This window comes from Apteryx rowi, unplaced genomic scaffold (genome assembly GCF_003343035.1).
Source record: "Apteryx rowi isolate R43461 unplaced genomic scaffold, aptRow1 scaffold_590, whole genome shotgun sequence".
NCBI classification, from domain to species: Eukaryota; Metazoa; Chordata; class Aves; order Apterygiformes; family Apterygidae; genus Apteryx; species Apteryx rowi.
In genome coordinates this window covers 134,377-159,806 of record NW_020450861.1, presented here as the reverse complement: position 1 = coordinate 159,806, position 25,430 = coordinate 134,377, and the positions used below count along the sequence as shown (strand labels likewise).

Genomic DNA, 25,430 nt, shown 5'->3' with positions numbered 1-25,430 from the left:
AGGATCAAAAATAACACCCAGAGTTGCAATACCAATGGTTAGAAACAAATAAACACACAGAAACTTGGAGTTTTGGAAGTGGTAAAAACTCTTGTGATTCAGGTTATAAATCAAGACTGAAGAAGTGAAGGTGGTGGTAGACACTGAAGATATTTCACTTTGCACAGAAAGGCACGAGGACTGCTGATATGTCTGGTTATGGCCTCTCAGCTAAGGGCAGGGTTATGAAGAGCTAAATGGTAGCAGCAATTTAAATTCAGAAGTGAACATGACTGTTCTGTAAAAGGAAGACCTAGGGGTCACCTTATATCAGCATTTTCCAGAATTTGCACCCCCCTCTGAAACCTGTGCTATTGGCAAGTGTCAGAGCCACGCGAGGAATGAGACAAGGTTGGCTGTGGCTATCATACCCCCATGCAGTCATGGTGAGCTCTGCCTTGTGCATGTTCTGTACAAGATCATCTAACATGTTTGATAGTCATATAAAAGAACAATAATATGGAGAGAACCAGCCACAGCATGCACATCACAGGATTGCACACACACACACGCACAGAGCGAATCTCACCCCCTTCCCCAAACGCAGACACACACACACACACACACAAAGAGGCACACACTGCAAGAACAAGTATCTCTAACCCACACATGTAAATACTTGCAGGAAAAGGACACTCCTGCATGCACCAACTTAATCACAAGTACCCATATGTACATCTACAGCTTTCTGCACATGCCAAACACCACTCACCTGTCCCCCTCACAGAATACATTGTGCAAACAAATTTTGCCTGCTCTCCAGTCACCTCACCAAAGTGAGCATCTCCAGGAAACATTGGAGAAACAGGTCTACATTCCCACCCAGTTCCAACCATTACCTTTTCACAGCCAGGCTAAGTGTTTGTTTCTGTGCTTACATTAGATGCATCAGGTGCAGCAGTTGGCAAGAGCTGGGGCAGGCTACAGTCTAGCATGGGTGGTGAGAAGTGTCAAGCAGGACACAGGATTGCTGCATCAGACTCTCACACCTGGTATTTTGTCTGCCTGAGATCTTTGGCCACTGAACATCCCAGACAGCAGTCAGAGACAAGACAGTAAAGAGGGTGGAAAAGAGCATCACCTCAAAACTGAAAACTTGGGCTATCTTCCTCCAAGCCATAATATTTATGGGGAGGCTAGCCCACAATGCAGCCCATACAGTGATGCTTAAGCCATTCCTCAAGTAAATCTGCTTCTTCTGATTGTCCTGGCCTAAGGACAATCAAAACTCTGAAGAACAGAGTTTTCAACACAAAAATTTCCCAGAACAGTGCTTGTCTCTAGCACAAAGTTATCTTTCTTTTCCTGAGTCCCAGGGGACCATACACCTAAAATATTCTAGGGACAAGGCTTCTTCCTCTAAGTGCAAATCACTGGACACTTAAATAGCTGCACAAGCATTTTTAAGTGTTCTTTGCATCTGTGGAAGAGGCTAGAATGACATCCTGGAGATCAAACTCACTTTGCTCTCCAGAGAGTATAAGCAAAGGCCATCCTACCTTGTTACTGAGAAAATGGGACAACACATCTTAAACCACCCTGAAGTCTCCCACATCATTCACTGCCAACATGAAAACACAATGAACTGGTAACCTGCTGTGGAGATGCTACATTCATAGCCATGGACAGAAAAGCCTGTAGCATAGAGCAGTGCTTTCTTAGCAGCTGCAGAAAAAAAACACAACATTATTTCTCATCATCAGTGAAAGCTCCCTGGGTTGTGTTCACCATGAAGTTAAATGGCAGAGGCCTTGGACTGAAGGTGATATTTTGGATTTGACATGTTCTTTCAAGCAGTTATCTCTGTCACTTCTTTCTCTTGCCACAGTTTAATTTCCACTGCTGTTTCTCTGAGTGTCTCTTTCTCAGCAGCCAGGAAAGCTGGCTTCTGGCCCAGCATCAAGAAGAAGCAGGGGAAATTGTCACACAAGGATAGCTCCACCTCTCCTCCCATATTTTCTCATGGGGGGTTGTGCACAGGTTAGTGATGATGGAAGAGGGAATTGGTCTGTGGCACATGAAGTAGAGGCAGTACCACCCATCACAGACTGCAAGAGCACTACCAGAAGGACCTAGCGCAATCCAGCGCCACCTTTGCAGAGGCAGCTGCACCTGACGGTGTTCAGTGTTAAATACTGCTGCAACATGTGCAATAAGCAAAGGACTCTTGCCCGAGGCCACAGGCCAGAAGACCGCTGATACTCAGTATGGCTTCAGGACAGAGAATTACAAAATGTCAAGACTTTGCTTTTCTCAAATACATTAATTTTGGGGGGAATGGGAATAAGGAGGGAATTTTCATTCTTGAACAATAAATCTTGAACTGATTTATCCCAGAAATAGGCCCCATTGTAAAACTTACTGTCAAAGACTGCAGATGGAAATCAAAGTCAGTATAATTCAGTCTCCTTCAGGTGAATTTAGGAAAGAGCTTATCAAAGAAAGATTTGGTGAACTGCATCAGAAGAGTTTAGGGATTTCCTCTGAATTTAGCAAACTGCTAGAGCCAAGGGACATCCTTGTGAACTTTGGTCCAAACTGTTCTTCCATTAGACATAATCATAGCAGTGAATACAGGACCTCAAGTATCTCCAGATGACCACGATATAATGGGAAAGAAAGTGTTGTCCTCACAACCTGAAGCATCCACTTTCAATGACAAGGTTTGACAAAAGCAGTCTGGGTGGATCAGATCCACAAGCCAGAAGGTTCACCCAGCTGTGGTTTTGGTACTCCACTAGCAGAACAGAGGAAACAACCTCACGCACTGCTGCAGCACAGGGGTGTGAGGAACTCCACAAACTGCTCCTCACTTACCAGGCAAGGCCCATTCCCTGGACTCCTCCCAGCAGAAGCTCTCCACAGCCCATCAGCATTCTCACTAGGGAAATTAGAAGCATTTCCCTAACACAGAAGAAGGACACTATCTTCTTGTTCTTTCTTCTAAGATGATTAACAAAGGAGTCAACAAATCCCTCAACTTTGTTCTGTCACTTTGTACATACCAAATATCACAGTTTCCTAACTTCCTGCATCCCCTCCACTTAAAGTGTGCATCCCCTCTTCACTGCCCTGACTCTCAATCCTTTGTAGCATTTCTGGCATTCCATGTGTGTAAAAGAGAGCTCCTGAGAGGATCCTTTCTCCAGAATAGAAGCCAGAGAAGGAAGGACAAATAGTTTATTAGCCAACAAGGAGACTCCAGGCACCACAGAAGTAAGATTTGCCAAACCTCATAAGATCATCGATTTTATTTACCCTCCATTCCATACTGTGTATTATTTCAATCTCTCCAAGTGCAATAGCAATAAAATTGAAAAACATCCATGAAAACACTTCCAATTAACACGAGGTCAGAAAATGACATTAGAGACCTCCACAATCCATAAAGAAGAAATATGTCCAATACCTCCCTATACAACCATTCTTCTCAGAAACAGCCTAAGCAAATAGGCAGGCTGTGCAACTTGCCTAAGAGATCAACAACCTTAGTCTTCATTTTACCAAGGGCATGGAAGAAAGCCAACATCAGCATCCAGAACCCTGTGCGAAGATCACACAACTGGTAAGCTACATGTACAAATCTACAGACTTTTAGCTCAATTAACCTACCTGATTTCAATTCAGGTTGAAGCACAAAGCTACAAAATACTTAGGATGAGAAGTCACAGATGGCTCTGGAGAGCAAATTTAGCACCTTCAGCTGCACCCAGAAACACAAAAGAAGGTAGGCCCACCGCTGAAAAAGAGATGCACTCTATGCTCAGTGCATGAGCATTATTCATTGAAATTCATATGACTTAGGCATAGGCTCTGTACGGTGCTCTATGGTACCCCAGTAGCAACGGAGGTAATGACCTGAGCAGCAAGGGTATAAAACACGTAAAGTAAAATCAATGCAAAGATGTTTTGTTACAGCTGGTGTGCTACTGCTTGTTGGCACATCCAAAATAAAATCAGATGAGAGACCTTGGTAACAGGACGTCAGCCATCCAGGTTCCTTTCAAGGGTCAAACTGGAACGCTAGTGCTTTTCTGAATCTCTGTGGCCTCTTTCAGTCAAGCCTCAGCATCCAAAACTACTGAAGGGATGCCCTTTGCACTCACATGGAGATCTTGTCCCCCAAAACTGAGAGAGCACTTGGGTAGATAAGCAAATACCTCAAACTATCCTGTCAGTAAAGGGAACAGAACAGAGGTGTTTAGAGAAGGTGTGCATGTGATTCATCAGCTGAATCCTGGTTGTTATAACCTTCACAGCTTCACCATTCTCAAACTTGGATTGAAACAGATGAAGAAAATCAGAGGTCATCAAATCTGCTTCCAAGCAGATATCTCAGCAACCACCTTTCCCTGCAAGAAGCCCTCTGGCAGGCAGGCTGATAAAAAGAAGGATCATTTACTTTAAAAGATAACTTCTCGCAAATATCTCCTAGAGTTGCTAACAGGAGGCTGGTAACCTGCCTCTTCCTGTTTCTACAAAGGTAAGGGGAATGTCAGAAAATCCTTGAAGCCAGTTACAATTTCCCAGTGCTATCAGGATTATGCTGCAGGTAGATAGTTGACTGGCCACATGGCAGTATACGGTTCACTGCTCTGCAAAGTGCTTCTGGAAATGAATGACCAGTAACAGCAAAATTCTAAGCATAAATAACCTTCTTTTAGTCTCTTCCACAAAATATGAGTCTGTAATCAAGGATGCAATCAGTCTGCTTTCAACACAGATCCCAGGAGAGCTATTCATTTTAACTCTTCCCGTTCTAGTCCCTTCTCCTTTTCCCCTAGCTGTCTTCATGTTCTGACTTTGCTGAGCTTTGCACCACAATCCTGTCTGGCATTATTGGAAGGCACAATGTTGGGACAGCATGAAAAATTTTCCCAGGCCTGCATAGTCCACATAAAGAGCCAGGCAAGAACTGCATTGCCAGTCCACTAGGGAACAAGGTTGCTTCTTGAACCCCAAAAAGAGGGGATTTGGGTCAGGAAGTGCAGTAGCAATTTTGCAGCATCAGTATAACTCAGAGTAGTCTGGGTTGCAGCAGTAGAGCTAATTCTTGAGTAAAGAATCGGAAGAGGGAGCGGGTGCAGGGCAGAGGGAAAAAGGCACAGGCTTTGAATGACACTCCCTGGAGGGTGGTGTTTAGGTGGCACATGAAAGAATCTTTTCAAACACAGAGCACCTCTTATCTGCTTTAATTTTTAGAACCCATCTGGCAAAGTTGAGATGCTGTATAGATGTTTTTCATTAATTTTTATACCCTGCTCCAACCATTTCTGGTGTTCTTCCTGCCACCGTGCTCCTGCTCACCATACCAATCATAAGCCCTCATTGGGAAAGAGGTTGCAGCTTCAGATTTGTCCAGGACCTTGAACTTGAACTGCTGTTCCTCCCTAGCTGTTTCCTCAGAAATCAAGGTTCAGTTATTCCCATCAGTGTCTGCACAGCTTTGCGTTTAGCATTGCAGAAGCTTCTGGAGCAGGGAGAGATGGTAATTTCCTCTGAAGGAGGTGCACTGGCTAAGAGTACATTCTTTTTTTAATACTAGAATCATCTGATTCATGTTTCTGGCTTCCTGAAACACACAGAAATACCATTTGAATATAAATAAGAGGAGGCCCCTGACATTATTTCTCCTTTCACTGAAAATTTCAAAATATTACCCAAAAATCTGAGGGAAAAAAAATCAATTTGTACTGGTTTGTAGGAACAAAAGCCTCTAGAATGTCTCTTTTCAAATTTCCTAACCTCCTCACAACAATTGGAATGTTTCAAGAAAATCAGGTACCTCATATGAAAATTTTATTTTAACTGAAACACTAGTCACTAGTCTTAGCCAGTGCTTGTTCCAGGATAACAGTCACACTTTCATAACATGAATCGCTTCATTGTATCCCCGTTGGTGTATCTCTCTAAATGAAGCGCTACTAAGAACTTGCTTACAGGGGACAATTTACCAGCAGAAGCTGTACCAACTGTTGAGTCCTCAGCTTGAAGTCTCTCGCTGACCTTCTATTATCCTTTTAGGAAACCTCCATTGCCTTTTACTTCACCTCTGCACAGCTGTAATTGTCTTGGAGACAGCAACTGGGACAGGACACAGCTGATAACTAATGCCCCCAAAACTCTTGCACAGCGCTCCCTGTTGTATTAGGCATAAATGGCAGGGTTTTGGTTGCAGGTAGCTGCAGGGTGCCTTGTGTGGGAGAAGGCCATGAACTGGCCTGTGCAGGTTACAGCCAGGTCCAGCCAGCTCCAAAACGGATAAAAACAATCCACCATACCAAAATTGCAACTGGTCAGAGGAGCACATCACACTGCTGCTCAAACATATCTAAGAAAGGATGGTAGCTGCTGGGGAGGAGATGCAGGAGCGGACGTGTGAGGGCACACATGAGGACACATGACAGGAAAAATGTGTGGAGACCTGAAAAAGAGACACAGGAGGACATGAGAAGGGGGCATAGGAGGCACGTGCTGAGGGATTGCCGCCTGTGAGGAACCCATGCCAGCACAGGGACATCCTCGAGGGACTTACACTGGAGCAGGGACAACTCTGAGGGACTGCAGCACATGGGGGACCCACACCAGGGCAGGGAGGAAAGACATTTCCCTAAGTGTTCATTCAGTTGTTTATGTCTTCTTAGTTTCTCAATATCTGAATCAGTAATTAAAAGTTTATGTCAACTGACAATTAATTACATGAAGTGAAATTCTCCAAGTTGAGACAGTTTTGCCTGCAACACCCATTCTGCCCTCTGTGGTTCTCCATATGGCACTTCACAGCCCAGTTCATCAGCTGATCTCTGAGGGTTTCTCCCAGACTGTTCTGACCTCTGCAAGGTTTCTCCTACTTGGCCTTCAATCCTCTTTCCAAGGCACCCCTCCAGTGCCCTCTCTGCACAGCCCATAGGGAATGTGCTCACCTCATAGGGCAGAGCCATGGCAGCAGACAGGCCATCACGGCAGCTGGCTCTGCACTACTAGCAAGAGTCTTGGCTTCAGACACACACAGCATATGCAGGACCTTTGGGCTGCAGTGCCAACAGAGGGACAGCACCTCTGAAGCAGAGAGGAAACCTTGGAGTGATTCAGATTTGTCCTCACCTGAGTCTGCTGAAGTTAATTTCTGCAGGCTCCCTCTTTAGTCAGTCTTTTAGATCCCCTTTAGAGCAGGGGTCTGACTTAGCCCCTCCACTGGAGAAGCCAGTCTCACCACTGATTACAGGTCCAACCTTATGAGCATCCCCTCCCTTTCCCCTGTGGTCCCAAGCTCTGAGCCTGCTCAGCAGAAGTGGGGCCAACCAGCACCCCCGCTGTCAGTGAGGCTTTGTGCTAAGCAAGGGCCTATGCACAAGATAACTTGGCACCCTGCTGAAGTTTCCTTTTGTCCCAGTGCAACCCAGCAGGTCAACTGGTCCTTCCCCATCATCTCAGGTAGGCTGTATCTTCAGTGAGGGAGCTGCAGAAGCCCTCCACTGAGCTCCTTCCATCCTCTGAGACCAGGGTCAGAGGACTCATCTTCCTCAGCTTCCCTCATCACTGGTCACATCTTTCTCCTCCCACACCCAATGCACAATAAAAGCAGATGACCCCCATTCGATAAGTCTTGCTTTCTGAGGAAGGACTGCCAGACACCTATTCCTCCATTCACGGGTCTTTTCATTTCAGATCCTAACCAAAATCATGGGGGACTTATTTCTCCCTTACCTATCCCTCTTCATGCCCTTTGTCTGAATTATTTAGCTTTCTGAAGCATTAGTCAATAAACTGTATCGGAAACACATGACAGAAAAAATTAAATTGTATTGTTAGGTACCTATAAATACCTCAAGTCATTTTTTCAAAGTGCAGCAATTTCAAATCTCTCCCAATACTCTATTTTGAAGCCAGATGTTGACCATGTCAGCTGTGTGCTAAGAATGCATTTTCATGAATTGCTTTTCTTGAAGTTCGCAATGTGATGGTGGTGGCGGAGGGGGAAGTTCCTGGAAAATTCCACCCGCACAAGCACAGGGTGGAGAGCGCAGAGCCCAGCCATGCTCATCAGAGCACTGAAGGGCTTCTCAGCCCTCTCACAGTTTCACAGCACAAATTGAAGCCCTATTTCAAGCAGAAGTTGAGGGAAATTTCTTCTACACTCCCACTCATAGGAGGGCAGACAGTGTGGATGGGGGAAGAGCACATCTGGGAAAGGGCAGATTTCCCCTGGTGGTGGTGTGCTGCTAGCCCTACCAAGCAATGCACAAACAGAAATGGAACAACGAAAATAAAAAATGTAGATGTCTCTCCAGTCAGCTCCTCTCCACCACCCTCACATTTGGTCTGTCCAGTCCCCTGTTCAACAATCCCAGTAACCAGGCTCTCACAGTGTTCCTCAGACAACTCTTTTTCATCTTCTAAGAGAGTCCAATGATACCTGATATTCAGTCTAAATGCGCTTTTCTTTATTTTGTGCTGTCCCATTACTCTTTAATTACGCTCACTTGGATTGTCCTGAAGAAGTCCTTCCTTTCCTTTATAGATTATACCCTTCAAACACTTGCATAAAATTACCATATTCCCTATCTAGCAAAAATATTAACTTGGGAAAATCTATCCTCAGCAACCAGGCTGGGTTGCTGGAAGGGTCCAGGAAGACATAGGGTACCCAGAGAAAGTGGTTTTTAACTAAAGTTCAAGTAACACTGCACAGTAAACCCTGGGAATACTTCAGAGTGGTTATCTGAGACAGGGGACTCCTTAATGGAGAGAGTCCTTAGTGCAGATTTCACTAGATTGTACTCTTTTAACCTTTATTTGTAAGACAGTGTCTCCATTAGTCCCAGGCTGGAGCAAGGTGTCTAGGCAATGAACAGGAAAATATACACACACAGGATTTATTCTGGGACTAAACACAGGAGACGGCACAGATGAGAACAACTGTTCAAATACAGACACAGAGCCCACTACAGGTCTGTTCCTCAGTTGTCTAGAAAGTTGAGATCTCAAACAGCAACCATCTACACAAAAAAGGACATGATGTTGAGCTTTAGGAACCTACAAATACATGCTGATCTGTGGACAGAAGCTCAAGGAAAACAGCTGTCCACAGGTAACCCTTGTCAGAGGCAGAGAAGCTACAAAAACGAGATGCTGCCATAATCCCAGCAGTCTTTACAAAGCAAACATAATTAAATGCAGCGATACGAAGAACTCTGGCCTCAGTGAAAATGAGCACACATCTAAGAAGGAAAGCAAATAACTCCCACTTCTAAGAAAGAACAAAAAAAAATGGCCTGAAAGAAGTGACCTGAACCATCCTAATAAGAGATCAGAATCTGTAAAACGCCCCAGATTATGCTCAGAGCAAACAGTGAAAGAGCTGATTTCAGACAGCAGACTGCAACTGGGCTTTTTCTATTACTCCCCATTCTCCCACCCTGAACTGGGAGACTGTCATATGACACTGCTTAGACTGGAAAGCTTCAAGCACATCTCCAATGCGCCCGAGATATACCAGTGATTTAGCAGCAAACACTGTTCCCTCTGAATAACCACAGGGGAAATACCAAGGTAGATTTACTGGGAGGGTAAAAGGATCTGCAGCCCCTATTAGCACTGCCTGCAGCAATGTGTGCCCCATGTTAAGCAGGGGGGGAAGGAAGCAGTCCCACTACACACTTCTCCCTTCCTCCTAAGTACTCCCTTGTCTGCTACAGCACTGACCAAGATGGTGTTCTGTTTAAGCTGCACAAAAAAATTTTTTTTCAAAGCAATGACTGAACGATACAGAATAAAAAAAATAAAGGTATTGGTCAATCTAAACCTGGGTTTGTTTGCTTTTTTGAATTTTTCACTAATCAAAATGTTCTATTCAACACGCAAAAAAAGATCTTGTTATCAGTCACTATTAATAAAACTGATGGAAATTTGGATCCAGACAAGCATCTGCAAAGACACTTAAAGCAGTCAATGGCAAAGAAATAGCATCTTTCAAAAAAATCACAGTCCAAATGTTAGACCTCTCTCCTGAGAGGTGAGAGAGACCTCAGTTTTCAACCTGTGTCCTGAATCAGGAGAGGGGATTTGAATGCAGGTCTTCCTTAACCTAGAAGTGTATCCTCAGTTTTGGCTAACGAGGCTCTGAAGTGTGAGGGTAGATACTACCATTTCCTCCTCCACTTCAGCTCTACGAATGGTAGCTAAATACTTCTTTGAGTCTACATGAAAACACTGAAATGTCAAATTTCGCTATTAGCAGTAAAACTTCCAAAATAAATCCTTCATATCTGACCAAAATTAATATTTTCATTGATCCAAAACTGTGTTTTTTCAGAGAATCATTTGTTCCTCCCACTATGTTTCTAAAGCTCAAGCATCAACTTCTGGAAAGAGAAGGACAAAGGCTTTTTCACTCCTGGTCTTTAATGATCCATGTCGCTTTCCCCCAAAATAGACTTTGGGGACAAAACTGGCCAGAGTCCATTTAAAAATTCCTCCTCTCCTTCAAGCCAAGGCTCCTCTTTCTTATCCTAGACTGACTGCTATGCAGTGCTGTTTTGCATGATTAAAGAGCCAAAACCCATTCTACCTCACAAGTGGCTGAATGTTACTCACAGTGAAATGTTGCCTGTATGGTAATTTTGTAAAGTACTTAGGCTCCTTCTTGAAGAAAGGAACAATAGAAATGTAAGTCATTATCATGTACAGTCACTGAGGAAATAAACCTAAGGGAAAAAAGTACCAGAAACTGTCACACAAAATACAGACCAAATCAAAAGCTAAACAGGAACAAGAAAAAGACTGTCAAACAATCTTCCAGACTTGGTATGGCAAAAGACATTGCAGAATACAACTAGCCTGGCAGAAGGAAATTAAATAGGCCTGGCAAAGTCCTGACTCAGCATAAGACAGCATAACCCCCCAGCACATTTTAGATATAAACCCAGGTCAGAACATGCCAGACCCCTTCACAAGGAAGAGAGGCCAAAAAAATAGTGACAGCAACTCAGACACCACTGGAAGGCAACGAAAGAGTGAGTACTGGGATCTAATGTTACCAAAGGCAGTCTGAAAAAATTACAGACTCAAGGAAACAGTTCAAGCAGAGGGAAAACAAACGACAATGAACATATTGTATGCTCAAATCGTTGACACTAAACACATGCCAGAGTTCATGAGCAGCATGAGTAACTCAAGCACATAGTAGCTTCAGTGATAACTATGGTTTTAACACGGAGATACCTTTGGAGAGCAGCAGAGAAGTTAACACATAACAGTCCACCAGAGAAAATACCATCCCAATCAAGTAAAAATACTGCCAAGACACAGGGTAACATGAAGCCAGGCTAACTAAGCACAACCAGGACTCAAACCCAGAGCAAGGAGCATGTGAGAGCTGAGCACAGAAACAGCAGCCAGAACCAACACCAAAGGAGAGAAATCAAGCCAAAGACACAATGAACAAGCTACTCCTTACTGAATAAAAGTCTAAACATTCATATGAAGAAAATTTCATTTCAAATGCATCCAGAAGCAAACCTGGCCAACAGACTTCTACTCCAGAAAAAACAAACTGCAGGCAGCAAAGCCCTAGCGAAAAATGGGGGAGGGAAGAAGGAAGATAAAGAAAAACAAAAACAAAAGAAAAAGGGAAAAGAAAGAAAAAAAAAAGAAAAAAAAAGAAAAAAAAAGAAAAAAAGTTGGAACCCTTTGAATATGCAATGGAGGACACAGCACCCCCTTCTCTCAAGTCCAGTGTAAAGAAAACAAAACCCTCCTGTTAATAATATTCATCAAATGTAAAAACAGAAAAAGCAAAGGATTCACAGGTCAAGCAAAGATGTCGACATGAGACACGTTCTCAAGCAAATGCAACTGAACAGATGAAAACTCACCCTTAGGCACGAGGGGCACTTTCATTCTCTGCGAGTCTCCTTAAGCAGAAGCTACACTAGCGCTTTCTCCAGACTCAGCTTGGTTGCTTGCTTCCTCTCTGCCCTCATCTTTTTATGAATGTCAGATCTTAAAGCCCCCTAAGTTCTTGTGCTTTTCTCAACTTTTTTTTTTTTTTTTGCATATTGTGATCACCAAAAGCAATAGGAAATAACTTGGGCAACTTATTTGCTTTCTGGCTGCTATCGGCCCCCTCCCATGATTTCTAGTATGTGGCTGGGGACAAAGCAGAGGAAGCTGAAGTGTATTGTGCTGTGTATCAATCTCAGTGTTGTAGCTTTAGGGCACATAACCTGCTGGTGTCATTCCTGGGTGGAGCAGAGCTGGGCCAATTACTGTTGTGCTGACAAATACTCGGCTCACCGATAAATGGAGCTTTTCAGAGAAATCAATCTTATGTTCAGATTGATATTAGGGAATAGTTTTGGCCTAAAGAGAGTGGAATAGAGGAGAGGGGATTTTTAAAATGTCAGCATATTTCACTTAGACTTTTCACAATGAAATGCTTTGCTTAAAAATGCCAGTGCACAAAATGAATGCTTTAGAAATTTTCATTTCCATATGACACTTTTCTGTTAAAACTGACCAACATTAAAAAAGGGTTTTAATATATTTAGATAACCTGAAAATAAAATGAAACATTTCATTTTGGGGTCAAAAAATATTTTGACACAAAAAGAAATATTAATGTTTTCACTCATTTCATCAAAAAATACAAAACAACAGCTATGTTTCTCTGTTTCAGTTCTAATTAAGTCAATCTTCCTTACAAGTTTGTTGAGGATGTCATGGACTGATCAAGGATCATGGTATGGATCATTAATACTGTGTTGCAAGAGGAATATTCAATTAATGCACCTGTGCATGAAAACTCATCTTCCCACGGGAGCTCACCTATTCCCTGAATTAGGATATGGTATTATTGTCAACATCCTGGGATCGTGCATTTCGATGGTCACTGAAATCTGCCTGGGACTTCACGGACACAGGTGTCACTGAAATCAGGAGAAAAACTCCTTAACACCAATGTAGCATTAAGAAGCAGGCATTCTCTTTGTTACGGCGCCGGGTGCACAGGGGATAGCTCCACCCAATGTGCACACCGTGTGTCGCATCTTCTAAAGTTTATATTGCTCTATCACATACATATGCATTAAATTTCCAAGAATGATTATACATATTCATTCTATTTCCTAGAACTAATTACTACATTTACATAATCATTACACATGCAGTCTGAGTCTCTGGGGGTCTTCTGTGGGGGTCTCTGGTGGTCCCTAGTGGTGTCAGAAGAGGTGTCACTAAGTGTCTTGCCATGAACTTTGCTCTACTTTTCCATACATGGTCTCAACTTGGCTTGCTTCCTTGTTTGAGAAAAGCTGTCTTGGTCCTAATCTTGGCTCCAACTGTCTTCTACTGGTTTATCTGTACTTTCTCAGGATGTATCAGTCCCAGCTGCACCTGTGTCCTTGGGTATGTTTGTCTGAGACTCCTGTTGAGACTCCTTCCTGTCCGAGCTGGTAACAGTTCCCCCATTCCCCCCCCTTTGAGACTCTTTCTTGTCTGGGGCCTTTTGGTAACACAGGTACACAGGACCATCTCACATACCACTAAGACCTCCAGGCCAGTGGAAAGCAGGAGTGTTTTGGACTAGAAGCAGTGTGGCTTTGGCAGTAGCATGTCAGCCCTGTGCAGAGAGGAGTTGCTGCACTGCAAGCTATAGCCTTACCTTAGGTATTTTTGGCTCTCTGTAAAATTGGGACTATTGCCTCAGACATTAAGAAGTATAGAAACTTTCCAGCAGCACTGAGTATTTTGAATTGTTGCACCTTCTCAGCAGCAGCTCTCAAAACACTCAAAAGCACCTTTATTGCTTTTTTCTATCAGCCCTTCACACTCTTGATGAAGCCCCCATAGGCCTGCACAAAGCTGCTTCAATTTCTCCTTATAACTCTCCGCTGCTTATCAAACCCTTCACAAGTTAGGCAGTTGGTGTGTAGAGCCTGCTGCCTACCATGCTGACTAATGTTGTCTGATTGTTCCCTTGTACTCCCCCGTTGGTCCATCTGTACCCATCTGCTGCCTTTTGTCTTCTAATTACAGTGTAATGGCTTTGGGGTAGGAGCCACCTTTTCTGGTTAGCATTTACACAGCTCCCCGCAGAGCGGAGTCCCAGTTCCAAAACCGGGTGCTAGGCACTGCAACAACGATACAAGAGGTAACAGCGTAGCTGTGCACAACTGTCACGGGAGAACACTGACCTCCCATGCCATGTGGCACAGGCAAGTTGGCTGAAAAAAAGCTCCAGATTAGAGTTTGCATCCAGAACACATCAAAGGCAAAACAACAAACAACAAAGGCTTATTCTGAGGCTGGACAGTGTTACTGCATAAGTAGACTTGGCACAGTCCTCAGCATTGGCATGTCCAAGGAGTCAGGTTGGCAATCCCAATCAAGGTCAGATAGCTACAATCACCGCAATCAGCTACACCAATCCAGAAGTGGTAGAAGGCATTTGAACTATGGACTCTGCTTAATAAAGATCTTCAGATTTTCCAATATCTGATTTACATTAGAGGACAAGGTCTCTCCAAGAAGCTGTCATTGTTTCAATGTAAGAATTCCCTCTGGTAGCCAAGGAATAGAGCCTAGTGAAAAAGAGCCAGAATATTTTTCTGCAGGCTCATGAAATATACTCCAAAATTCAAGCAAAGTCAAGAACCCCTTCAGCAAGAGGCAAAGAGAGCAAACAGCTTACTCTGACATAATATACAGTGGTTATGAGGAGACACCCAGCTAGTGTCCTCTTTGGTCAAAGAGATGGACTGGCTCATTACTGCAGGGTGCAGAGATCTAATCTAATGGTCCGATAGGATCAGTCAGCAAAGATACCATTCGATCAGAATGTCCACAAGATTTACATAGGAGGCTTTTCAGAAGAAAATTGTTCCATTTGTCACCTGATAAGGAAAGCTTTGTGCTGCACTTGCGGCTGCCCTCCTCCTTAGGAGTCAGTGCAAGATAAACATGGCCATAATTAGGCATAAATCCAAACAGTTACATCCTGGGCAACTGTAAGAAGCTAGACCAAATCCTGAGACTGGGGGCAGTACAGGCGCACAAATAAAGCCATCTGATTGTCTGATTGAATCAGGGTCATCAACAGAGCCATCAGAAGTGACCTAGATCAGGTATCTAAGGGACACTCACTTGGGAGTGGGATATCCATAAAATACGTATCCCTTGATGTAGCTCTGTTGTCTAATAATAAGCTAGGAATTGAGCAAATCACCATCTCTTAGAGAAACATCTAGAAAGGGCACCCTACAAATATGAGGCAAAATAAATATACAGGCTCTCATTCTAATTTCAGCTATATGCTCTTAAATCCAGAGTAGTCCATCGGCAAAGTTACATCTTTCTAAAAACTGGTTCTATGGGAACCGAAACAGTCACTAAATCTGTAGGTTTAAACAAATTCCTATGCCATTTCTCCTCAGGGACAATGAGTCATAAATCCCCATGTACACAGGGAAATTAGCAAAACAAGAGTGACTGGCAAAAACAATCCAATCTTGTCTCACCAAAAAAGGAGTTGGTGGGATAAAAAAATATTTCCTCCATGAAGTCCCTGGATATGCTGTCAAGATGCCAAAACTCTGCACACAGAGCAAAACCTGACCAAAGGAAATAAATTCCACTCCAGGGAGGCAAACGTGCCTGTGGATGCATGTGTAAGTGATCAGAAAGGCTTGCTCAGGTAGGCACCAGACAGTACAAGGAAGAAACTGCCTCAAACGATCTAGTCATCTTTCCAAAGGCAGGGGAGGGCCTTCAGAGAAGATAATTCAATCTGTGCAGTTGTATGTTTCACCTCACAACCCTATATTCTTGTTCCTCTCTTATTTTTAAACAGCCTTCTTCAGAAAATGAAGTAAATAAATAAATCTAAATCCTTCCTGCTGCTAGAGAACATAAAGGCAACATGATGCATATTGGTTCTTCATGAAGGTGCCAGTGCTATACAGATCCTTACTAAAAGCCAAGAATACTGATCAGATTTTCAGTCTTCTTCTCCCCCTCCCCATTATTTCTGCCACTGGGACACTGAAGCACACATGGAAATGTCAGTGACTGCTTCTTATAATGCACAGAAAGACTTAGAAGCGGGCCTATATGTCTTCTTCCTCAACAGAGAGGCTACTACTCCCTTTGAGCTTAAGACCCACAAAGAGATGCTCCTAAACAGCACTGGCTGGAGGCAGCACTGGCTTATGGTCCTGTAGAAGTAGATGGTGCTTAGTTCCTTACCACTCCGAAGGCTGCATCACTAGCAAAAGCTATGGCCTCTTTAGAGTCTCTTTGGTGTTCATTAGCCCTATGAAGCTGCAGACTGCAGGAGGTGACAAGTGCCTCCATAATGACTTTTGTTTGCTGTCCTCCACAACAAGACTTCATGCATCAACTGCCCTCTCACATAAAAAGTGTATGAACAGAGGATGCTCACAGAAATGATGTCCTCACTGGACCAGAGATGAAGTTTTTGCTGATCAGCCTGTACATGACCTAGTTTTTCTTTCCTATCAAATAAGTGTGCTCTTGTGAAACACTTTTCAGGTTCATCTTGTTGATCTAATCACAGAAATGTTGCCTGGCAGAGACCACAAGAGATCACTTACTGCATCCTCCTGCTCTGAGGCTGGACAGGATAGAGTTAAACCCAGCACTGTTGGATATTTTTCTAAACATCCTCCAGCAAATGAGCTTCACCAGCATTCATAGCCTGTCTGTACCCATGTCTCACCTTGCTAACAATTAGACAACTCCCTGCATATCTAACTGAAATCTTGCTGCTTGAAATTAGGCAAGATTTCTTCTTCCTTCCCACTGTGGACATGGAGAGCAACTGACCATAGTGCCCCCTTTTAACAATGATTTATATGTCCAAAGACTTATCTTGTTCCCCTTCCTCTTCTTCTAGATAGAACAAACCTTATTTTTTCATTTTTCTTTTCTAAATCCTTCTTTCCTTTCTGTAGTCCTAAGCAGGGAATGGGGTCACACAAGCTTGCTAATTCTGAAACTCACTTTACGTTCACTATTATCCAGGCCGAACACACCTCTGGAAAGCCCATGCAGCAGGTAGTAGTGGGACCATTTTTCATCCTATTGCAAAGTTAGGACGTACTGGAAGTTTGCAGTCACTAAGACTGCTGTCAGTATGTCACAGCAAATGGCCCCATTCTCAGGGAGCACTAAAATGTGCAGTGGTGTAGGAGACTAAGAGCAGCTTGTCCATGAATTTCTAACCATGGCCACACCACTGGCTAGACGAAGCAGAGTGAATGCTACTAATTGATTTTCAAGAGTTCAAAAGTCAGACACTGAAAATTACAGGAGTGGCAACAGACAAATATTTTATCTGCTGGTTACTCTGGTTTGGGTGGGGTGGGGGGGTTGAGAGGGGCAAAGAGTTAGCACACGCAACAGGAAAAACAAAGCTTTCGGCATAAGTCCCCATCTGCCCCCTCTAAGATGGCTTGTAATGGCATCATGACCAAATCGATCAGCCCAGGCTTCGCTCTTCCAGCTGGGAGCAGGAGTTATGAGAGCAAGCAAAGAAAGAGACACTGCAGGGAGCCTGCAAATCAAGGGCTCTTGGTGGGTGGCAGGAGGGTTGCTGTCATCAGGTGCATGGAAAGGTGCCCTAAATCCCCAGTGACACTCCAGAGAAAAGGGGCAGGGAAGCATCAGCAGAAGGGAGAGGCTGGGAACACCCTAGTGATTTAAGTGATACAAAACTTATCATTCTCCTTCATAATGACTGTAGGGGGTGGAAATAGAGTTACACGTGGAAATTAAAGTAGAGGAAGAATCTCAAAGAAGGCCTCAGAGATAGTGAGGTCTGTATCAAACCAAAACTTGCAAGAGGAAAAGGAGGCAGCAGACAGGAGGACCTGAGAGCTAATGGGACATGACTGCTGTGCCCTGCCTCAGCAGAGAAGGTGATAGTGAGAGATGGAGAGCAGCAAGAGCCAGCTCTCACCAGAGGATCACACACCCTTAAATGAGTCCCCATCATATGTGGGATTATAGGACAGCAGAGGAGAAAGGCAATCAGTAAAGTAAAGAGAAAGTCTGGGGAAGAACTCTTCCCACTCAAAACATCATGACCTACAGACACAAAATTTAGTGTAGTACCTAGCCTCTGGCACACCTTGCAAGACCTCTGGTCCCAACTCACCCCTGCACTGAGGCAGGGCCCTTTATAGGGACGTAAGGGTGGATCTCCTTTATCACCTCTGTCTGTATGCCTGTGCCACTATGATCAGTACAGCAGAGGCAGCTAGACACCCAAAAACACCCCTAGGTGGGTCTGGCCAGTGAAGTAAGAGCTCTACTAACCAGCTAATTAGAAGGCGGTGTGGGAAGGCATGTGGCCTTCTGCATTTAAAGAATGATCATACAGAGAAATGAATGAAATGCAGAATGTTTGCTTATCACAAGAGGAATCATTACTCGTGGCTACAATAGCAGAGGAGCTCAGGATGCAGCTCTGTTCCAAAAAATGGTTGCTATACTTGCTTTTTTTGTGGTTGCCAGACCTATGAGTCTTCAGTCTGTTTGAAGGGCACAGGAGATTTATCATTATCAGGGTCTGGGGACAGCTGTAGCTCTTCTGGAAAAAGAATTCCTGTTCTGAAATAACTGGTGAGCTTTTGAAGATATTTCTTCTGGAACTGGGATGAAAAATCAAAATCTCAAAAAATTTCACAGACTCGGAATGCTGAAACGGTTCAAGCACTGCCTGCATTTTGCTGCTCAGACAGTGGAAGGCTTCACACCTCTTTTAAAATATCTCTCTCTATATATATACCTCATGAGACGTACTCCTCACAGTCTATTTGACATCTTTCAAGAATCAACTGCACCAACCTGTACAGAGCAGCAAACTGTTCACTAAATCCAGAGGAGACTAATAAAAATGATCAGAAGACTAGAAAACATGACCTACCAGGAGAGACTGAACAAATTCTTGTTTAATCTACAGCAGAGATGACTGGGAGACAACATGATAGAAGCCTTCCCCCTTCAAAAGGGAAGATAAAAAAAGGAAAATAAACAATTCTCTGTGTCCACTAGGGAGATGACAAGTAGTAATGGGCTTAAACTCCAGTCAGGGAAATCTAGGTTAGACATTAGAAAAATTTTCTAGGGTAAGAAGAAAGAAGCGATGGAAGAGATTGCCTTGGGATTTCATGGAGTTTCTAGCCTCAGAGGACTTTCAGAACAGGTGAGGCAAACATCTGTCAGGAATAATTTTGGTCTAGTTGATCCCTTCCATGGGCAGAGGGAAGGACTAAATGACCTCCTGATGTTCCTTCCAGGCACAGCATCTATGATTCTCTGATTAGTGTTAAAAGTGTGCAGTGATGAGATTGAGCTATAGTGAATGCACACGAGTGGACTGAATCAGTGTTTCCAATGCAGCCTTTCATCTCCTACTCCTTGTTAATTTAACAAAATAAGTGAGAGTTCAGCTGATTTCACATTGCAAAGAAATGAACTTAAAAATGTCTTTGGATTGTGTGCTAATACAATAAGTCATGGTTTGTATTGTGGCATTGTCAAGGAGCTGCTGCTAAGGGCCAGCACTCCATTTTGCCTGACTCTGTAAAAACATGGAACAAAAAGATGGTCTTTACCACAAAGTGCTCTGTTTCACCCTTATATTTTAATGTTTGCATTTCAGCTGAATGGAGAAGATTAAGAACAAGGCTATGGGGTTCCAGTTATGAAAGGTATTTGTCTATGATCAGAGCATGCTGGGAATGACCTCTGTGTTTTCCAGGAAGAACCTGCCAATACAACATTCAAACAGCTCAGAGTTTGATTGTACTAATATGATCTTCCCACTGAGCAAGACCCACTCTTTAAGGTAAAACATTTGTGTTCAGTGAGGGCTGCAGGCTTTTCATACCTCTAATGAGTTATATAGTTCATCATGGTCTCATTTCAATCCAGCCCCAGCTCATAAGAAATGAAGAGCTATTCTGGCTTAATGGATGCCAAGTGGTCCCCACAGACAGTAAAACTCAGGCAGGTCTCAGTTCCAATTCCCAAGTCTCAAACTCACCAGCACCCCTTCTACTAATAGTTTGGTTCAGCTGATAAACCATAGATATTCTCATGGAGACTGAACAACCCCTCCTACCACTAATGGAAGCCCCCAAGCCCTCACTGAGGGTGAGACAGGATAACGAATGTGAGAAGTTGGGTAAAAACAGGACTGCATTTGACTGAGCCTCCCCAGAACCTGAAATTCATTCCAGAAAGAAATTCCCTACAGCCTACCATGGTAATAATCCCTAGTAGGATCCATGCTGCTACTGCCTCTTTTTCCTATTCTGAAGACAGTTTTCCTCTGTAAGAACAAGTTTAGTGCCAGCTGAGAACAAATCCTCCTGGACTTTGCCTGGTAGACTTCAGTGAGTTTGTATGATGAGCAGAGCTTGACATCAGGTCTTTTCAGTATGAGCCTTGCCTGATCACCCTTGAAGCTGCCTGTAGGATATCCAGCTAGCCTGCCTCCAAACACATCCAAGAGCTGTCCTCACATGCTGATGCCATGCTGTATGTTTCTCATGCTCCCATCCCCCTGGGACCTCTGCTGCCTCTCCCAGTCGTATGTTCTCATCTGGTCTGCACAGTGCCAAGATCACAAGATAGCTGGGTCTTCCTCAAACCCAAGCACAAGCCAAGACCTTTCACCATCTCCCCAAACTCCTGCAATGACTAGGAAAACTTGGTGCCTGAAAGGCACTAATGCAACCTTTCTTCTGCCTCCTCCAAAACCTGCTCCTCCAGGCCTCTTCTGAATGCACTTGTCCTGAGAGCTTTCTATTTCCTACTCATTTCCCCATGAATTTCTTCCTGGCTTTGGCCACACAGGCCACTTGCAAGTCCACAAAGGGGACAAGCGGTCAAGGACAGAAGGTTTTCTGTGACTGGTGAGGCAAGGGGGCACTTTCTAGGCCATACATACGATCACATCCAGGCCGAGCTCTGCCCCATACCTATTGAGTGCTCTGCTGAATTCCCCCATGCTTTTGCTCTGACTTCTCACCCCATCACCTTTTTATCTCTTATTTTCTTAGCCTTCAAAATACCCCCTCTACTCAGCTGATTCAAACCCTTTGGGAATGCTTGTTCTGAGCATGGACCCTTGGCATTTATGTGGGAGGTGCTTTGCACTAACACTGAAATCCACACCATTTCTAAGCTGGTTCTTTGGGTTACATGCAAATTATCCAGAAATATGCAAATTTGAATCTTTGAGCAATTTGATATGATCTCACATACACATCCTACTTAATGCACCATCCTATTGCAAATGACAGTGGCCAGAGACATCAAGCACAGTTAACACTGGCATATTGCAAAGTGTGGCTGTAGCTCAATCACAGCCATTTAGCACTCAGAATTTCACTGCATCCAAGCCATGCAGGGAAATATTTTCCTTCTCTGCTACTGAAACTCCCATCACAGAGAAGGACTCTTCTCTGAAAGGCAGGAAAATTTATGCTCAGAGGTAACAGAACAGGAAGCTGATGAATATTTTATGTATGCTAATGAAAGAATGTAATGATATCCTGCATGGAAAAGACAGCAGCCTGGGCATTGGAGATACCAGTGGCCCAAAATTCAGGGAAGTGCTGGTCAGCCCTTGATAAAAGTAGAGAAGGGTGTGGGACAGAGTATTTCACTGGAGCCTTCCTCCATCCTCCTCCTCCCTGATGCAGTTTGAAAATTACCAAACATGTCCTACCCTCTCCCACTTCCTCTCCTTGGTCAGAAGGATGATGACCAGCTTGGGATGCATCTGGTATCCGTCCTCACTGAACGACAAATTCCTGCCTTCAAAGGTGACATTAATCAGGTACCTGCAAGAGAGAGAAAAGAGAGAGGAGAATGTTAATGCTTGGGAACCAAACCTGAAACAAGGGCCTGCCTCCCTCTCCTCAGTTTAAGCCAAGACAGTAGGAACACAGTACCAACAATTATTATTCAGCTGGGGACAGCAAAGGAAAATCTAAGAGGAAGGAGGTGGTAGAAGCAGTACAATTATTCAAGGAATTGGGACAATAAGGCAAATCAGGGCAATTCGCTCTGTTTTGTGACTGGGATAGGGAAGCAATGTCCCACTCTGGCTCTTCCTGAATTCATGAAAGTACACATAAGAATCATGTGTGTATATGTTTGCTTGCAGTCCTTGACTTCCCCTTACCTCAAAGGGCAGAGGGATCCACAGCAATTAGCCATGTAAACATGCTTCACGGCCTATATTTTGCTCACTCTCCAAAGGAGATTTCATATTTCATTTAAGGACAACTATGGCCTACAGGTGCAGAAGCGGAGATGGAGCCCTCCCACACATCCACACTATGATGAGGGAAGCTGCAGAGTAGAGAAAGGGGTGGCACACCTGCAAGAAGCTCCATACCTATTAGAGACAGCATGCCTTACGGGGCCCAAAGCAATTTTCTGAAACATCTTAGGAATAAGGATAGTGGATGTTGAGATAGCCCAGTTAAAGTCCTTTTCCCTAGGGACAGAGTCATGCCTTATATCCAGCAAGATCAAACTAAAGGGTGTTCAGCCCTGAAATTCCCTGCAGCCAATACTAATGATTGTCTTTGTCTGGAAAGGCTCCGTCACTTCTGTGTAAAGCACCCCCCTTTGGGCCATCTCATGTCAGTTGCACAAATGGACTATTAAACAGTCCAGGCTTCAGTCTCATTTATCCTAAGGCCTCCTCACTCAGCTCTGGCAGTGGGGAAGTCCTTTAAGTGGACCAAGATTACAGCTATACCCATTTCAAGGCCTTTCTGTATTGTTAGAGCATGTTGAAGCAGTGTGCTGTAAATGAGAATCAGGTTTATCGCTTTCTTAACTGTCAGAACATCCAGAACAAGATGGTGGGAAAGAGGAGGAAAACAGACTTTTCACAGTTCAGTGGCTTATAAGACATCTCTGTGTCACTCTGACAGTTTCCCCTGTTCATATATTTCACTTCAGTTCACAATCCTGCTGTGTGGAGTCAAATTTGTCTTTATACACCTGCTCTAGCACCAGTAGAATCTCATCACTGTGAGAGAGATGATCAAGTTGTCTGCAGGGCTAGACCCAAGAGTCTGGCCTCCCATGCTTTGCCCAATTCTTTTATAAATTACACAAGCAATATTTCCACTACAGATATGAGAGGCTCTTCCACTTCATTACACCACAACACCAGGAAACATTTCCATGTATCCAACCTCATTTTGTCCTTTCTGAACTTTATTTGAACCTATGTCAAGAATAAAAACAATCCACCTCCAAATTTCTGTCCTTTCAGAGTGTTCACACTTTCCCAGTATTTGCACACAGAGAACTCCCTACTAATTTAAGCAAAGCATTGGTAACAGGCAAACTTCCTTGAACAATAGAAAAAGCAGCTCAAGATTTTAGCTTCTTCCTTTTCCCAAATTCTTTTTTCCTAGCTCCATCAGCTAACCAGAATCATCCACTAATCCCCCCATTACCACATACAATTAGCAGTTACTTCTAAAGGAAGTTCCATATTTGCTCCTTCTTGTGACCTTCAGGGTATGCATTCAGTGTAGGAAACACAGCCTTAAGGGAGCCCAGTGCAAAACACTGCATCAGGCTGATTTTCAAAGGCCAAATATTTGGTATTTTCCAAAATCCCAACCCATTCAGCACCCAAACATTGAGGGAACCCCAAATCATCAATCATTTGGAAAATCTTAGGCACATTAATTGTTTGTAGAGGTGTAAAACACCCCAAGTCAGGTCCACACATGCTCTTTTCCTACCAATTCCTTCCTGGCTGTTTGCATTGTTCTGGTTCTGCAGAATACCAGGTAAAAAATGTAGTGGGGTACATGTAGCCGATCAGGCCCATGTACAGCCTCATCGCTCTGCTCTGGTGGTGGGGAAGACCTTTAAGTGGACTGAGATTACAGCTATACCCACTTCATGACCTCTCTGTACTGGCCACCAGAAAAAAGAAAAGGCAAGACTTCAAGAAGATGAGAATGCCATTAGTCTGATGGTAGATGCAGCTTTATATGTCAATATTCAGAAAGCAGTGCCAACATCTAATTAAATAAACAGCAATATTAGACAGTTCTCAGCCCTCTTCCCCCTCCTATCCAAGGATGATGCCACTGTGGGAATCTCCCTTGTACAGGCAGACAAGGAGAGTTCATAGAAATCAGCAAGAGATATAACACAAGAGGGTGTATTACGAGGAAGATTAGAAACACTAATAATAATCAAGGAGAGATCATCAGTGACTTGATCCTTGGAGCTACCTTGAGATTTACACTTAAAGCAGCACTAAAATCCCTCACCTCACACCTTAATGACTGAAATTAGCCTCCAAATTTGGCACAATAACTCTTCAGAGGATTTTCGTTCTAACCCATTAGCAAGATGTTTACCAAAGTTCGCAAGAGGAGTAGAGAAAAGCACCTCCTGTTTGCGCTGCTTTCCTCGTGTTCCCGCAGCTTGCCCGAGCCAGTCACCTACATTGGGATGGAGGACATGAGTGAGACCTGAGGAGCTGCTGGACTTCATCTGATCTCCCTCTCTGACTCATCCTGGAGATCCCAAGGAGGTAGGCTGGGCAGCAGAAGGATCTGGGGTGGATGCTGGGGGAAAGATGGGCCTCTAAGGACATGGTGGGGGGACACGTAAACAAGGAATCAGCATGGTCATGATAGATTTTAACAATTCTAGCAGGGATGTGAGAGGGATCAGGGCAGGACGGAGGCAGGCTGTGACGTGGGGAAGCCTGCACGTCAAAGTGTCAGGACTTGAAGGACTCTCTGGCAGGCTCAGTCAGCAATGTGCTGTGGGTGTCTCTGCACTTCATCACTAACACAGCAAAGGCCATCTCCTTCAGCAGCAGCACTGACTGGGTACACCAGCATACAGAATCACAGAATCACAGAATCACAGAATGGTTGAGGTTGGAAGGGACCTCTGGACATCATCTAAGTCCAACCGCCCTGATCAAGTAGGGTCATCTAGAGCACGTTGCACAGGATCGCGTCCAGGCGGGTTTTGAATATCTCCAGAGAAGGAGACTCCACCACCTCTCTGGGCAACCTGTTCCAGTGCTCTGTCACCCTCACAGTCAAGAAGTTTTTTCTCATATTCAGATGGAACTTCTTGTGTTTCAGTTTGTGCCCATTGCCTCTTGTCCTGTTGCTGGGCACCACTGAAAAGAGCCTGGCTCCATCCTCTTGACACCTTCCCTTTAGATATTTGTATACATTGATAAAATCCCTTCTCAGTCTTCTCTTCTCCAGGCTAAACAGGCCCAGCTCTCTCAGCCTTTCCTCATAAGAGAGATGTTCCAGTCCCCTCATCATCTTTGTAGCCCT

At 43.9% G+C, this 25,430-nt stretch overlaps 1 protein-coding gene across 1 annotated transcript in view; it reads right to left on the bottom strand.

The window, feature by feature from the left end:
- Positions 1-25,430, bottom strand: part of GRIN2B (glutamate ionotropic receptor NMDA type subunit 2B) — a 171,380-nt gene that overhangs the window by 55,891 nt on the left and 90,059 nt on the right. The window contains exon 3 of the mRNA XM_026082764.1: positions 21,803-21,917. Coding sequence (XP_025938549.1) covers positions 21,803-21,917 — 115 coding nt within the window. The remainder of the gene's footprint in view (positions 1-21,802; positions 21,918-25,430) is intronic.